At 34.9% G+C, this 17,652-nt stretch overlaps 2 protein-coding genes across 3 annotated transcripts in view; one reads left to right on the top strand and one right to left on the bottom strand.

Moving 5' to 3' along the window:
• LOC105196771 (MAP7 domain-containing protein 1) overlaps positions 1-17,652 on the bottom strand; it is a 35,141-nt gene that overhangs the window by 4,800 nt on the left and 12,689 nt on the right. For both annotated transcript variants that reach the window (XM_039458129.1, XM_026135460.2), the window contains exons 3-8: positions 5,771-5,833; positions 3,451-3,518; positions 2,239-2,353; positions 782-950; positions 542-684; positions 71-201 (exon numbers count right to left, since the gene is read on the bottom strand). In XM_039458129.1, the coding sequence (XP_039314063.1) occupies positions 71-201; positions 542-684; positions 782-950; positions 2,239-2,353; positions 3,451-3,518; positions 5,771-5,833 (689 nt within the window). The remainder of the gene's footprint in view (positions 1-70; positions 202-541; positions 685-781; positions 951-2,238; positions 2,354-3,450; positions 3,519-5,770; positions 5,834-17,652) is intronic.
• On the top strand, positions 6,033-16,665 carry LOC105196770 (hepatic triacylglycerol lipase). The gene is made up of 6 exons (XM_026135461.2): positions 6,033-6,345; positions 11,108-11,207; positions 11,924-12,072; positions 12,999-13,234; positions 13,415-13,658; positions 13,818-16,665. The coding sequence occupies exons 1-6, from the start codon at positions 6,291-6,293 to the stop codon at positions 14,054-14,056; spliced, it is 1,023 nt and encodes a 340-aa protein (XP_025991246.2). The 5' UTR covers positions 6,033-6,290; the 3' UTR covers positions 14,057-16,665.

A 17,652-nucleotide genomic window follows, 5' to 3' on the forward strand; every position in this document is an offset into this window, starting at 1 on the left:
ACTGCGTCAGGAATCCATTCTTTGACGAATCTCTTTGTCGATTGCTAAAAAAATTGATGATCGTAAATACCTGATTCTAGTCGAAGCCTTGCCAGCGCGGTAGTCTCTTTGGAATTCTTTAATTGGTGGCAATCGGCGTTCTCGGTTGTCCCGCAAGATCTCTTCCTCTTCACTGATTTGTTGAACCGGATCCTGGTACTCCTACAAATTTCGATAAACGGTCATATATTGCTGATTTACGTACTAAAAATCCACTCAAAACTCATTTTAAAAAATAAGGGAAAACAATGATCAATGATACAAGCAGTTGAGAAGATTAAGAAAGTAAAATTACATTTATTTTGAAATGTGAACAAATAAAAAATAATTAAGTTGTTATTTTGTATTCTTTATTCCAGTTAAAAATAAGATAAAGCTATTTCTTTATTTAGATGATTTATCTGATCTATCTAAAAGTCTAGATTATTTGGAATTATATTGCCAATATTACTTTATTGAGAATATAAAATATACTACAAGTCGAACATTATTAGATACTAACTTGAATTCGCATTTTCATCGATTGCGCCTGGGAACGTCTGAAAGTGGCACCTGTGGGTTGCCGTAACCTCGTCGGTTTACCGAGAGAGGAACTTCCGGTGCTATGCGCGGACGAGGAAGTTGCCGAAGAGACGGAAGACACTCCTACGCGAGAATTCAGATTCGAAACTTTGTAATGTATTTAACACTCCTCCGGCAGTAGATCGTATTCAATTAGCAATTTGCGAAACTTATTACGAACCAGAAATAGAGGACGAACCGCTGGCCATCGAGTATAAAGAGGCAGAGGCTGGTACGCTTCCGGTTCCCCATCTTCCACCAGGCCCGGACACGCCGGCGGTAACGCCTGTGCCCATGTTGTACTCTGACGCGCTTTGAGGAAGTACCCAAGATTTACCCGACATCGAATACTATAAACCAAAACAATCTCATAATGCATAATTGATTCATATTCTTCCAAGCGAAATATATCTGAACCGGTTACAACAGTGAGCGTATAATATTATTACCAGAATGAGGAATTGGCTATCTTATATTCCTGACACGAAAACATTTGTAAAATTATATATAATAAAATCTCTTTCATAAAGTCTCTTTTAGAAAATTATAATTAGCAATTGTGTAGGTATAGCTACAAAAATAGATATCAAAGGATTGACCTTTCATAAAATAATGCTTTGCGCAATTAATTCCAAAATAATATTTCAGCAAAACTTTAACAACGTGGCGAAGCATTTTAGTAATACTGTTTACAAAATTAAAATTAGAAAGAAATTGTTGAATAATTAAGAAAAATATTTTAATTATATTATGTTTAAAGTATTTCGAAATACGTTTAATTATACATGACATTATATTTAATTATATATGACAAATATATATAATCGTGTACGAAAGAATCAAAATAATCCGTATAAGCTTGTAAAAATGCGCAATTAATCCTAAAACGTAATATAGAAATATTGCAATGAAATATGAAACATTACATATTCAACATGACAAAATTTTAAATAAAGAATAAAACAGTTTTCGAAATAATTGTAAAGTTTTTATACTTCAAGTTTGAAGTTTGTCTAATTTTTGACAAATATTATTTAGAAATGTAAAGTTCTGACAAGACCGCTATTTCATCGGCGTTATGACGAATCATCTTAGTACAGTTATTATGAACTTTTTATTAATCTATAATTTCATTTTTATGCAATGTTCCTACAATTTGTTTATCAGCGATTATATGTCGGAATAAAACTTTACCTAAATTGCGCAGATCACTTTGTATTTAATAGCTAATTGGTAACATTCCATTGAGTACTTTTGACGATTAATCACGCAAAAGATGATACGTGCCATAAGTAGCGTTTGAAAATGAATGTAGCGCAATATTTTCAGCAATTTTTATTGATGAAGGTTGTCTTTCAATACGTCTTGTTACACAAATTGGTCGTATCGGCAGCTTGGAGTATTCGCTCCAATTAGCAACGATTTCGTCACGATCATGTCAGTGAGCATGAAATTAATTGATTTGTACGTGAAACTGCTTCCGTAGGAAGAGAGGGAGACAAGAAGAGACCATATAGAATTAAATTCAAGCAAGACATTTTTTTAAATATATATGTAAACGAGAGAAGAGAGTAATTGGCGCGTGCACCTGAATACGAGAGATCCATCTGAGATGAAACAAGTAATATTGTTACTTACGTCACGCGGAATGAGAGTCTGATTCAACCGTAGAATCTTCGCTCTGCATATAACGCATCTCAGCGGCAAGAGCCTCTGAGACACCGCCATTTGTATCGTCTTGACGAAGCAGCGCCTGCAAAACAGCAGTGACGGATGTGAAATTAACGAACACCCTGAGAGATTGTAATTAAGAAGACAGCTTCGTTCAACATGCACTGAGAGACTTAGTATCTGTGATTATTATATTGAATATATAATAAAATATAATTATTAAGTAATAATTGAATATAAAAATACAATTACGAATAGAAATATTTTATGGATAGTCTTACTATAATGTTAATAATAATAAAATGCAATGTGTCACACTGACAAAAAGTAAATGCATTTACTATAATTTAAATACAATTGGTAAGAAAGATGACGATAAGATCACTGATATCAACATGTCATTTTATTTCAAATTCATATTTCTTATGCAAAAACTAAAAATAAAATTAATCATCTGTACAAAATACTAACAAGTTAATGTATATGAGGATTCCTAGAAGCCTCTTACTTCGGTGTCATTTTTCTTTTATTTAATTTATACAAGTACGTTATGTTGTTGCACAAATTGTAATATACTCACTATTGTTTAAACTATGCAATTTGCAAGAGAAAATGATGTAAATTTTATTTTTATTTTTAAAGTATTTATTTTTAACAGATTTTTTAAAAAAATGTCACGGATACATGAATTATGAGTTTTACTTCCTTAATTACTCAAACGATACGCCATTAACATATCGTGTTTTTTATTAGTATTAATAAAATGTAATGTTTAGTTTCCAAGAAGTAGGAGAATATCGCTTTAGAAAATCTATGTCGGTATTCGCGACTTTCCTTTATAATTTATAATCATTTTGGTGCAAACTGTATTTAAATTATGATAACTGTAACCATTTCTTCTGTTAGTGTAACACATTATATGTTATTAATATCGACGTTACAGGAGTAATAACTACAAAAATGATGCTCCTGACCATAATTATTTTAACATTCAATTATAATCATAGCACCAAATACTTTTCTCTCGGCGAGTAAAATATATTGTGTTGCCGCAGCGTCGACGTGAAAAGTTAATTATTGCTTATTTTAAGCTCTTAACGTAGCAAAAAGAAAGTATATTGCGCATGTAAAATGAGAGCAATGCGGAAATCTGCATTTACTCTAAACTCGTTCGCTCACCTGCAGACCACTCGATGCCCACATGGCGCAGTTTGCATCGTCGCCCTCGCATTCACGCATATGACGCACTAGAAAACAAAAGTAACAACGAGACGCATTAGTTAGAGGCATGCGATAATATTGAACGGATCTTTATCGATTATCATATACGTATAATTAGTATAATATTATCGATGGATTGTAAATAAAAATCGAAGGAGAACAAAAAGAGGAGATCACACAGTCGCTTTTAATCACATTCATCACGGAGCCGTGACTCTTATTTTATTTGCATAGTTTTTACTCGCTTGCACGTGTAATGTCGTTAAATCTCACGTCGCATAGGATGTAACACGTCGTTGTTTAGCGAACGATACAGCCGCGATTGGCTACCATAATCGACATAACGTAATTAGGCGTCACTTTAATCGAAATATTAATAGCTCGAGTCTCAGGAGGGTGGGCGAACACGTCAGGAATCGAAGGGTTGCAAGCGCCACTTTGTCGTCGTTATTAATCGACTTTTGCGACCGATTGGGCGGCCAATTCGTTCGGAAATTGCGACTTTTCCGGACGGCCGGCTATATTTTGCACGACACAGCCGCTTTGCTACCGTTATTTTCTTTATCGTGCAGCCTAATAGTCCAATCTAGCGTAACGCAACGCAATGAATCGAGAAAATATACAGCATCTCTAGCATTCTCTTCTCTTTGGATTATATACGGAAAAAAAGTTTTGCTGAAATATCAAAAAATGTAGCTAATAGATACAGATTTGAAAATAACTTAATTAGACCATTAAAATAATTACTGTACAACGTTCAAGTATGACGAACAAGGCTGCAAAATGTTTTGGCAATCTAGCAACTAATTTCACTGTCCTACACAATTACTTTGATGGCGCAACAAAGTTATTTTCAGATCTGTATCCAGTTATATTTTTAGATGCGGCAAAACGTTCTTTCAGTGTAGTACGTTCTATCAAATTTGATCTAAAAAAATATTTTAAAAGAGGAGCATACATTTTTGTTAAATAGTTTCCATGAATTGAATATCGTAAAAATTCACAAAATATTATCGAGCACCGAGATTCACTTCGATGAAAAAGTGTTCTTCATTTAATTGTGTTACTCACATGACCAGTCCTAATTTTACTGTTTATCATATGATGTACTTGAAAAAAAATGTTCTAACATATACTGATTATTCCAGAAAATATCATAGCATGCTTTAATAATCGAATCGGTAAGATGCTATCACGGAATGTAAGAAAAACCAAATTCCAAGGTATGTATTCTGTGCATGCTTTTTGTTCTTAACAATAGTTGTTGTTGCACAGCTTTTTTATCATATAAAGTATCTGCGCAACGACACCGACAACTATTTTTATATCACCTGACTGAGGTGATATTTTTCGCAATAAATTCTTGTCAGTGATATAAGATTCTTGTTAACCTTAAATTATTATTAAATTGCTCATCAATTTAATTTGTGATATTACACATTTCAGCTTTAGTTTTAAACTGCCTTTTAACATAGTATTTATTACCGATGAAAATCAGAAAAACTTAACATTTTTTAAGAATTTCTTTTTTATCTTTGAAAATCATGAATTTTTTAAAATATATCTTAAAATATATATTTTTATATTGATTACTTATATGACGCTTTTAAAATAAATGATTATGAAAGTTTCAGTAAAAGAAATGGTCTTAAATTGATAAACTTATTTTATTTTTAAAAACTCTACTTAATAGAATTTTTGAAAATTAAGATAAGAAATTAAGTGGATCCTATTCAGTCAAAGTACGTTACATACAATTATATTATATCTACATATACATAGTATGCAAATATAATTTTCATTAAGCTCCTTTTTATTGATTAATTTTGATTCACGCTTACGTAGTTGCAGATACTTTGATGTAATTACTGTAGAGATATATATGTATTTATCTAATATTCATATTTGGAAAGATATTTTATTTGTTCGTTAATAATAGAAATCGTATGTCAATGAAATTAAAAATTAATTTTAATTATCTACTGCACGAACGGTATGACACAGTAACGTACACTGTGTTAATCTTTGAGAATCTTAAAAAGTAATGCGTAGGTCTAGCAGGAAGAAACAGCAACCGTATCGATGCCGATCCAAGCGGAAAGTTTTAGTTTTTTTTTCAATGACTATGTTCGTGACAGCCTCGAGTGATCACCAGAAAGGGAAATTTTACCATTCAATTTCGCCATTTCGGAATGGTCGATTAAGCGGCTTATAATGCCTGCAGATATCTCTAAGAAAACCTGCGGTCTTAATATCACACTTTCGATTCACTTCTTACCTCATCTTCTTGTGAAGATGCCAGCTCTGGTTCGTTCTCCTCTAGTTTTGTCATTAACTTGTCCTGAAAAAAAGAGAGAAATTTTTTTTTATTAAAATATTGCATAAATAAATTTAGTTTAATCTTCTTTAGGAAGAAAATTTAATTATTAGGAAACAGTGTGCTTTGTTGCATGATGAAAGACTATTCGCCTTTAAATAAGAACAATATTCTCTTACAAAAGGTGCATTTTGTTCTCGATTCAACGACGTGTAAAGTTTCACGAACACCGGAAGCGGAACAATTACAACAATTTGCTTATCTATCAATTTTTACTCAGCATAACTGTTACTGTATTGCATTAAAAATAAAAAAGAAAGAAAAGTAGATCGTTATGCTCACGCGAGATGATGGTATGGGAGTACTACAAAAGTATCAGGTACTCCTGATTCCTACCAGTTTCCTTTCAAATCTAGTATAAGACTGATACTGCAAGAGGCTCTAGTGCAGCGCGCCATTCGCGACTTTCGGGCGCTCGACAATGGTCCCATCTTTTCTCGTGCCTATGCTCTGTCACTTGTATATCGTTCGAAGAGGTAAATTGTGATCAGTGTATAATTACTCGATATTTCCTGTAATTTCCGCGAGTGCCGGTTGTTTTCATCAAACGCGTAATAATGCAGATGTAACGTGCACATCAATATTTCAATACTAGCGCTCGATAATTATATTTGACGAGTTTGTGTGTGCATTAATATTTTGTTATCTAATTATACTATGTATTTATATGTAATTTATTGTAATTAACAAAACATGTAATTAACTTACAATTGAAACAAGATGAAGGTACAAGAAGAAGTGACGATCAGAAGTATAAGCAGTTCGTATATATTTAACATTATAAAAAAACTGTTAACCACCAGCGTCGGATCAAAACTAGATCGTGCAATTGCTTGCGTGAATTTTCCAATCGGCAACCGGCGCACGTGATCGTGTTGAGTGCAATTTTGTTTCGTTAATAATAGACGACGTCATATACGTCGACGTGATTTATACTAACGACGCTAATGAGTAATAAAAGTGCTACAAATATATAATTGGACTCCGGTGACAATTAAGCAATGATGGATGATTCGTTAAACAAGAAACGAATTTGGCAAACATGCCGGCTCGGAGCATAATAACGGGAGCATTTGTTTTCGCAACGTCCTAGGATTGCGTAAGCAACAATCGACAATACTGTGCACTTTCGACTCTCCTTTTACTCTTGTTTACGTCAATTGACGCAAATCTTTCTCAGATATTTTAATTGTAAACAACCAGTGTAATCATACGTAGTGTGCATCTCTTTTCATCCAACCGGAACGTTGCATCCGCTCCGAAGTGCCCCGATATGATTTGAAATCAGGTAATCAGGACGCGTAACGCATTCTGCACGGAAAATACATTCACGCATCCACTTCTACGGTACGATAGACTTCTGATATGGTAGGCACGCCAAGTGGCATGCTTTTCTGTGATAAATCGAGTTTTCTATAGCGAAATTAATACCCTTTTAAAGGGCCTTTTTTTCACAAGCGTAAGTTGGGTCGGTGTAACTAGCACGAGAATCGAGGACGCGCATTGCTTTCACCTTATACTTAAGATTGCGACAACTAGATTCAGTGACTCCTTAAAACAGTTTCTCCTACGCATCCCAAAATTTAATTCGTGTAAAGAAGTACGTTATCTTAAACATGATAATTATCTAAATTGCACGGAGTTTTGAAATAACTCTCTTCCTCTTTCTCTCTCTTTTCCCTCCTTTCTCTGTCTCAATTGTTTCAACTTAATTATTTATGGTATTCTCGCGGTGTGTGTATCTTTATACTTGTATTATGCACTCAAAGATCAGTTTATTCATATACTATGCACACATACACTATCATGTACTATCACACACGTATATAAACTCACATTTCATATATATACATATATATATATATATATATATATATATATATATATAGCATTTTTTTTATTTTCTGTACTTATATATTTTGTTTACATCTTATGTTAAGATAAATGTTTTGTTAGCACTGACAGGATACTATTTCCTAAGGCACGTGATAAATAATATTTTGCACAAACGTTGTTTTTAGACATCTTCTCTTCATATAATTAAATCTTTCGCATTTGAGAAAATTTTCATTACTTTTATTAGTATAAAAAAATTTTATCGAAGATTCTTACGTATACTTTTAACTAACATTTCTAAAAAGTATTTATACGATTGTTAATTTTAAAAATTGTATATAAGTATTATAACTAATTATAGCCGACAAAATCAGAAAAATGCATGTTTTCATACAACAATTCATAACTTTCAAGCACAAAAGTGATTTAAGGAAAAATACTTTGCTACTTTAAACTACATGACATTTCAAACTATTCAAGAAAATAGTTCAAATGTCAGATATTCAAACAGTTGAGTTATTCATAAAGTGACATACTTTAATGCACACGGAAAGAACAATTTTGCTGAAATACGGATCTGAAAATAATTATGTCGAACTATTTAAAAAAATGTATCTGATGTTTAACTTAATTCCTAGAATGTCAAAACTGTTTGCAGCAACATTCTCATGCATGGACATCTTACACAATTATTTTGATTATTCAACATAAAATTATTTTCTGATGTGTATTTAGCTAATCTTTTAGATGTTACAATAAAATTGTTCTTTCCGTGCATGAATAGTTGTAAAATAAATATAATTACAAATAATACTTCAAAATCTGTCACATCGAGCATTATAGCGTATTAAACATTACTTTAAGAAAAAAATTATATTTAAACTAAAAAAAAATTACTTTAAATCACGATACATGTTTCAATCTTACTTTATCTTTTTTAGTGCAGATATAAAGAAAATTAAGAACGTAACATTTAAATTTCTTTCTTTAAAAATACTTAAATTGGTAGACTAGTTAAATTACAAATAAGTCTAGATATCGCTTCTATGATTTATAATTTTCTTAACCATCTTTTTAATCAACGTGAAATATGCGTGCCAAAATGTCGGTTAATAAAATATAATTAACTATTGCATTTACATTTTAAACAATGCATTTATTAATATAATATATACAAAAACCTCAAACTAATTAAAAAAACATTTTCAAATGTTATTTATTAACATTCAACTCAAATATAATAGCGATGTGTCTTGCACTTCAATTCAAAATTATCGTTTAAATTTTAATTTTTGTTCAATAGTTCATGAAATTTCTTTAATGTGAACGAAAATTAGTGAAAAATAAAAAAATAAAAATGTACAGGCATAAAACAAGCGCTTATTTAATAGATAAATAAAATCACTTGTGATCCAAGAGAGTTTTTCAAGATAAAGGATATGTACGAATTTCAAAACTGCAACGCACTAGAACTGTTCCCTAGATGCCAAATTTTTTTTTTAGCAAAGGAGACCGTTATTTGGCCAAGTATTCGTAATATTTTAAAGAAAAGAAGTGCACGTCATTTGTGTAAGGAATGATAAAGCTATTAATCACTCCATCAATCAATCTCTCTCTCTCTCTCTCTCTCTCTCTATTTATCTATTTCCTGATTACCACATTGGAAAGTATTCTTTGTTTCTTTTGTGTCCGGAAATACCGCAAACGTTCCCAATATTCAAAGAATTGTGTCGCAAAAAATGCATTCCCAGTGTCATCAAACCGGTGCAAACCGCGAAAGCACGTTAATGCAGAGTAACGCCAATTATGTCGATAATAAAAAGGCAGACGTTTTGCCATAACGGTTGTGTACAAGACGATGACCGACATTGCGAAAGTCCAATCACTTTATATTATCCTAGTTCACTCCTCTCACCTGCTAACGGTTTGTCAGAAAATATAACGTTTCTTCGAGCAAAAATTTCTTCTTTGAACAGATCCGTATCGACGGTATCGTTAATCCACGCTGATATAACCGTCACGATTGTTTACTCAGTGGAATGCCATTGGCGAATGGTCGGGTGGAAAAAAAGGTGAGTTTCATGGCGAAAGTGTAAACGGCAACCTATTTCTCGAGAGACTACTTGAAAATGTGTTTAATTATCCCGTTGCGCAATCGTGAAATAAATCCCTGAGAGCTCCGGTCGTAAATAATATTTAGAGCCTTTCACTAATCGTAAAAATTGTTCGTTCCACCTTTATCCATTTAAGCGCATTCATAGTTTTGCACCGACAAGTATCATGCTTTAAAATTCTGGATTCGACATCTACCGTCGAGTGGTAACGATACTTTTATCGAACATACTTTTTATTTTTTTTAATACTCAAAACATTCTGTGTAAAATAATTAAAACTATTTTGCTCGATATGAATTTTACGTATAAAAGTCGTTCGCTTTCGACGTGTTGTCGTTCGCTGAGTGTAAGGTTGAAGGGGTTGCAAAGTGCAACCGAGCAAGCAAACTCAACAGCCACTTAACGTCTTCCGTTTAAGCTTAATTACGACGAAACACGGCATCACGTGCGTTGCCGAAGTAGAAAGAACGGCGAATTATTTCTGCGTCTTTTTCTTGGCGTCGTGTCGATACACGCTACCAAACGGATATAGATACGAGATAATTTGGCGTGTTCGTTCTCAAGTTTATACTCGACGTCAAAATTATGGCGTCCATTGTCCGATAATTAACTCATTTGAACAGAATAGTTTAATCAGAAACGTTCTAAATTATTAAAATGTTGATAGGTTGTGTGTGTGATAGAGACGATGATCTCTTTTCCGAACCACAGGAGCTAAAGAAGGATACTTTAAATGGAACGTAAAGGTGTTGGAGATTAACATAGGTTGGAGAAAAATATTTACCCTTTAGATAAATGTAAGTGCTTTTGCGTGTTCGCGAAATCGAGCAATGTTCCCGCGTGGCCGTGTTCCGCGTCGAAACATTTTGCGCGCGACGGCGACGCGGGGAGTTAAAGGGATTCCTCGATAGGGTGGGTATCTCGCACCGTCGATCTCCGCCGGGCGGACGACACGCGACATAACGTGACCATCGTCAGGTTCAATGACGACGACCGCGGCGATTGGTCGAGGCCGACCAGGTCGCCGTCGTTGGCATTATGCACAATTTAATACGTAAAACAAAACGCGCGAAGGGCTGAGCCAATTTGTTCGTTCGAAATATATTACGTGCCAATCGCGTTATCAAATGGATTCTTGAACCTGGTTGAGGAACAAAAATATCAACTGGATTTAATATTTGTTTGCAATTGTTCGATTGAATTGCCACTGACACCTTGTATAATTGCGAAATTGAAATTAATCAATTCGGATTTCTGTTAAATTTACCTCTTCATCTTTCTGTTACAGGAGACACTCTAATACATCTGACTCTGCTTCCCACCGGTACGTGCTTCTATTGCTGTCCTATCCAGTTGAACCGGGACGTTCAATTTCTATTGTATACCAGGTACACGTTATTCGCGAATCAGAATCACCGTCACGCAATAATATATTTGAAGCGCTTCAGTAATACATAACGTTCCTACCTATATTATTATTATTATTGAGACTGAGGATATTAAACGGAAATTAATAATAAAATTCACTGGAAATTTTGCTAATCTGTTCGTCAGAGAAACATAAGTTATTCTGATAAACAGATCAGTTAATTAATCATTGAAATTTGAAGTTTTCCGATAAATCATCGTCGAGCGTTAAATTTCACGACTATACCACTCGAAAGTATTCCGTACTCAATAATTATTTAGGTAAATTTATAAACATTTACATAATTCCCCATGTAACTGTGCGCCGCATATTTGCCGAATTTAAAACATAGCTTTTAAGAAAAATCCAAAAATGTAATATCACAAAAATTAAATTATAACATCAATTTTAATAATTTTTGCGCTTACTCGCATCTTTACGATATTACATTTCCTGGTTCTTCTTAAAAGCCATGTTTTAAGTCCGGCGCTCGGTTTGGGGAATCTTGTAAATGTTTATAAATTCACCTAGAAAATAATTGAGGACTAAGAACTACTTTCGACTGGCATAGCCATTGTCGTTGTATAGCTTGATACATTTCCCGGTGATATTAGGATTTTGTTAATATTATAAATTCCATCAAATTTTGCTCATCATAGCGACATTTTTCTTGCGTTTCGCATTAATTCATGACAGGCGGAATCCAATATATCCAAACGTACTGGATATTAATGATGCCACAGCGTTGCAGAAGAGTTACTTCAACACTAAACACCCGACTATCGTTTACATTCACGGATACAGCGATAGTAGTTTGGGAAAAGGTCCTATTGCTATACGAAATGGTACGTACTTAATAAAATATCCAAAACCAATAGCTACCAGTTCGTATACGCCACGAAGTTATCATTTGCGAGAAACTTGCATTCGCGTAAATACACAAAGAGAGTAGCGTTTTGCGCCAGAACTCGCTTCAGGCACTGGAAGAAGTTTCAAGAATCTCTAAAAAGTTTTTTGAAATAAATTTTACCTCGTTTCATACAGAACTTCGATGATAACAAATGTATGAAGGCATTTCCAGCTTTCTGGTAAGCGCGTGATACCATAGCGATGTATCGTTCTGAATACCAAAGTAGCTTTTTAAAAGTCATCACGATGCCTTCGTTTTTCTTTCCGCTCGTAAAGTTCGAGGTGAGCGAGTAGGCTAGATCTATTAGTAACTACATGATCTACGGATCTATCTTGCTAAACCTCAAGAGGTACTGTCAGGATGACGAATAGTGGACACCGTAACTTGTCACAATAAATTGCCAAGTTTCCACTCTTCAGCCCACCAGTCGATCCAATTCAACTTTCAGCAGCCCCAAAGGTGCCGTCTTTGTTTATTTGCGGGTTGTTTGCGGGAGAAAAGAAAAATTTTGCCCCTTGCTTAATAATTTTTTTCTAAATTTCTACAAATAAAGCTTAAATTGTTGAGTTATCGAGCGAAAGTTACGATGCGATTGAACGACAATTTTTTTAATATTTTTTTTATTATGTGTACGAAGACTTCAGCACTTTAAAGAATTTCTATTTCTATGTTTGAATAATTTATACAAAAAGGTATGTACACTTCATAAATTCTCAAGAAGACGTTTTTTTTTCCTTTTCTCACTGAAATACTGTTCGTGAGATGCGAGAAAATCGCAAACGTTCTCGAATTTATAAACGCTAGTATAGCTTTATAACAAAAAAATTAACTTTTAGACTCGAATTATAACGTTTGTTTCAGCTTATCTCCGTCGTGGGAACTATAACGTGATATTGATAGAGTGGCCCAAATTGGCGGTCTTACCATGGTACATAACGGCAGTGAGAAATGCCAAAGTCGTCGGACCTTACATAGCGCACATGCTAAGTTGGCTAGACGCACAGAAAGCTGTCTCTTTATCCAAAATTCACGTGATCGGCTTTAGCTTGGGCGCGGAAGTTGCCGGTTTTATGGGGAAGGCCCTGGCACCTCGTAAGGTTAGATATTGTAGAATCTTCTAATAACGATCAGTTACACCGCATTGCACGTTCGCTCGACTAATCGAAGGCCGCATTATCGGAAGCGCATTAGTGCCAGGAGTTTCATTCGAGGCGCGATATCGACACAACCACTAGACTATACGTCACGTGTGTGTATGTTGAGAAATGCGCTTTTAGATAGGTAGAATCACTGGATTGGACCCGGCTTATCCGTTGTACATGGATAGTGGAGAGGACGGTCACTTGACGAAGGCCGACGCTACCTTCGTCGACGTCATTCACACTGACGGCGGTCACTTTGGATTCCCTCATCCACTTGGTCACGTCGATTTTTACCCGAACGGCGGCAGGAGACGACAACCTGGCTGCGATTTGAAGAGCCTTCTTCGCAGAGGCTTCAGGAGAATCGTAAATCAATACAGTGAGTGATTCGTTGCGATATCGAGCCACGCGCGTTCGCCGGCTGAGAGATCTTCTTTATTCGGAAAAACTTGCTCTTCTTCCTCTTTTAATATCATGTTTTTACCAATTGTTACATTCCCGTCGAAAGTGTCGCTAAGTATCGTCGCTTTTTGTTTAGTTACCTGCGGACACAACCGAGCCTGGCGTTATTACGCGGAATCAGTGGATAACCCCTACGGGTTTCCCGCGAGTCGGTGCCCAAAATGGCGACCCGGAATTGAGGCGAACTGCAGGTGGAAACCTGAGAGTTACATGGGTTTCAAGTGTGACCACAAGACTCGAGGAAAGTTTTACTTGAGCACGAACTCACGGTCACCGTTCGCCACGAATCTGACAGGTTATAAACTTGGCAAATGAGAATCGCCATACGATAATCTTGATTTGGATGAACCAGATTAAGAAGCGAAACGATTTTTCGTGACTGTTCGCTTCTACCAGGTTAACCTGTCTTGGATAAAGCTTGACAATGGGAAAATAAGAAAGTATCTTTTTGTAATTTTTGCACGATGTATTTACGGAAAAGCTTTGTATTCCTGTCGCTTTGGTGTGCTCTGTAAACAATTCGCAGTCTCAATTAATTTTATTTTTTTCTTTGGAGGATTACTAAGGTGACGGGGACGGAAGTACTTTTTTTTCCCTAGAATAACAAACAAGTTTCGTGATGGAATGTGGTTCGGTGCAGCGACGCTATCGAAAAGCTCGAATCGAATTGCGATAAGTTGAAGGGAGAGCAACTTGTGCCGACTGTTTTAATGCCAAACACTGCGATCTCGTGCCAGATTGCAGCGGATTGTTTACAACATTTATCGTTCTGACTCTAACTTTAATTGCCAATGATATACGAGTAATAGTCACATAACACGACTGTAGTTACATGTCTATAACGAGTAAAATACGTGACCGAAACTTTGTAATAGTGGAACGTAACTTAGAGAATACTTTTATGTGGTAAATGATGTGTTGAATCGAGATTTTTATGAGAACATATGGAATTTAACGATTTGTACTATCTTTGTTATGGCTTTTGTACATTCTTTATGAGCGCATGAGGCATTACATACTAGTCCCAGTATATGTCAATTACCTGGATGAATTTAATGGACCGTGTTAGAATGCCCTATATGGAAAAAAGAGTTTTGATGAAGCAATTAAAATTTATTTATATACGGATCTGAAAATAATTACAAATAACATTGAAGAAAATGCAAAAAGTTTTGATAAACATTTTAACAAATAGTTTGAAAGTCTCTTGCATAATTATTTCGACAGTCTAAGATAATTATTTTTACAGATCTGTATCCGGCTAAATGTTCAGATACTTTAGCAAAATTGTGTATCTATACATTTCAAGAGTGATGATTTTATGCAACAGAATATCAGAATAAAAACGCTAATAATCAAGGAAGCGACTCGCAATTTTTATGCTATTGCCAATGCATTTCCTGTCTTCGAGATATGTAAATTTCAAGGCCAAAGAATTTTATTATTTTCTATCCGGGGTAATCGATGAGGAAATCTCGGGAAACATTTGTCTCTCGAACGGGAAAGAGCACGTGCTCATATTAAAAATTACAAATGACAGCTTGAGGGAATACAAATGAAGAACCGAGCGCACATTGAAAGTAGGGAATATTTAAAAGGACCGAACGAGTCGCTTTGTACTGCTTTTATTTTGCACCATTTGCGCACACCGTGAATTGTGAAACGCTCCGATTCTCTCTGCGTGCGTTTTCCTGTATTTTCAAAGATTGTTTATGACTAAATTAATATACCTTGAGTTTGTCTTCAGTATATACAACGAACGTTCTTTTCATCTCTTGCAGATATCTTTTAGAAAAAGTATGCTGCCGCGAAATTCGTTTAACTTTGTCAAATTTGCTAGCCGAACTTGAATCTCGAAACCAAATTACATATTGTCGAGAAAATTCTGGCTGCCATTTTTAACGCTCATCAGATCAGAATATAACTTTTTTCACCTCTTTATGGAAGTAGGGATTTCGGAAGAAGTAACTCATGTCTCATGGAAGACGTTCTTAAATTAGCGAACAGACAAAGATAGCACTTTATTAAATTTTATCGATATTAGTTAGCTAATCTCCTTAATAATATAAATACGCTTGCAATTTTGAAAAAAATCACTTTCGTAAACAGGAAATGTGAAATACTTTCGAAGTATCTGCAACGCGACAACAACACTAGACGAACTGTAGACAGAACACTATAACGTATTCAGTGGTCGGAATGCAATTTCAAGATCGATAGGATGATTTATGTACAGTAGAAACATTCCCTGACTCATCTGGAAGATAGCACCGTGACCTTTCACGATCGCGTACCGTTCTACTACATTGTTCGATTTCGGAATACATTTCACAGAATGAACAATAAGCGAGTGGAATCAAGCGCGTAGAAAGCGAAAGAGTCGACGTGTCACGCGGAGGAGAGGATTTCTTCTCTCAAGAGAGGAAAAGAGAGAGAGAGAGAGAGAGAGAGAGAGAGAGAGAGAGAGAGAGACGTCAAGGAGAATCGACAGAGCCGAAATACGGTAAGTTTAGAATCACGAACGACATAGACTCCGTGGGACCTGGCCGGCGGTCAATCAACTCGGCATGTACACTGAAAAATTCAGTACGACGGGCAGGTCGATAAGAATCCAATGGCCAGGGTTATAGATGACCCTAGTCTTGAAAGACCACGTTACGTGGAAAGGTGTAAGGCAGCTTTCGCAGTCTACGCTTCAGCACGTTCGACCGTGTTCAGCGCTGGTTCCTTCCTCCTCTTTCGAGGAGAAACTCCCTCGAGTATCGTTACCAGCTATACTCTTTCATGGATATACATATACAGTGTATACCAGTTTTCTTTGCATTTTCTTTCATCCCTATCATTTAGAATTTTTTGGGGTAGAGACATTTCTTCGCATTCAATTCGGCACCGTTTGTCTTCCAAAATTTAAATATTTATTAATTTAATGATTTTGCGTTGTTCTTTGCTTTATAATCGATAGATATTTCCATTTCGTTTTAAACGCTAAAAGTATCGAAAGAGTTATTATATTGATCGTTTCTATTTTTTAGCTCAATTAATAGAAGGTAAGGTGGTATTACGACCTCTCTCCATTTTGTTCATAATTTTATTCAATAACTTTGAAAGAACGAGAAAGTACGTGTAATCAAAGATTAAAATGTATCTTGAAAACATTTTAAAGTGGTTAAACGCAAAAATGTCGTATAACAAATATTGGTTGCTATATATTGACATATTAGCATCACTACATAACGCCAGGTGAACAAATGAATCCATAAGTAAACTCATCATTAAAATTCAACTAATAACCAAGATTTTACAGTAAGTCAGTTACCTACAAATAAAACCACCTTTTTCTCTATTTATATTTATTAAAAAATTTAATTTATTATTAAATATATTACTTATATAAAAAATAGAATTTTGAAATTTTTTGTCCCTTTAATAATTATACCATTTATACCGATAAAATATTTTATTTTTAATCATATTCTTTATAGTAATTTATTCATTTGAATTTTTTAGTGAGTAATAAACATCGGTACTTCTAGTATTAAACATTTTTACAGATCACTTAAGAGTTCTTAGATTTAACTATCTTATTGATAAAGCTTCATCCGTGTTCCGAATTTCTTAATATTTATGCGAAATTTTCTTCGTCAACGAGCGAAGAAATGGAACTGTCTTTCGCGATTATCATCGTTCGTACACTTCGCGAATCGATGAAACGAACCAACGTCGTTTGAGGTTTCCGCACTGTTAAAATCGCTGCCATGTATTGACCATTCGATCCTTGCATCATTGGGAGCATTGTCCTCCGCGGAAATGAGAAACGAAACACGAAACGTACCACCACCACCACCATCACCACCACCACCTCTGCCACTGCCACCGCCATCAGCCCGACGTCGTGGATATTGATCCCTTCT

The sequence above is a fragment of the Solenopsis invicta genome, chromosome 2, assembly GCF_016802725.1.
Source record: "Solenopsis invicta isolate M01_SB chromosome 2, UNIL_Sinv_3.0, whole genome shotgun sequence".
Lineage (NCBI taxonomy): Eukaryota > Metazoa > Arthropoda > Insecta > Hymenoptera > Formicidae > Solenopsis > Solenopsis invicta.

Bases quoted from the DNA above. Each gene is read 5' to 3' on its own strand.
- LOC105196770 (XM_026135461.2), top strand. From the start codon at position 6,291: ATGGTCCCATCTTTTCTCGTGCCTATGCTCTGTCACTTGTATATCGTT. The intron at 12,073-12,998 runs GTACGTACTTAA...CGTTTGTTTCAG, and splicing joins TCCTATTGCTATACGAAATG to CTTATCTCCGTCGTGGGAAC. The intron at 13,235-13,414 runs GTTAGATATTGT...ATGCGCTTTTAG, and splicing joins AGGCCCTGGCACCTCGTAAG to ATAGGTAGAATCACTGGATT.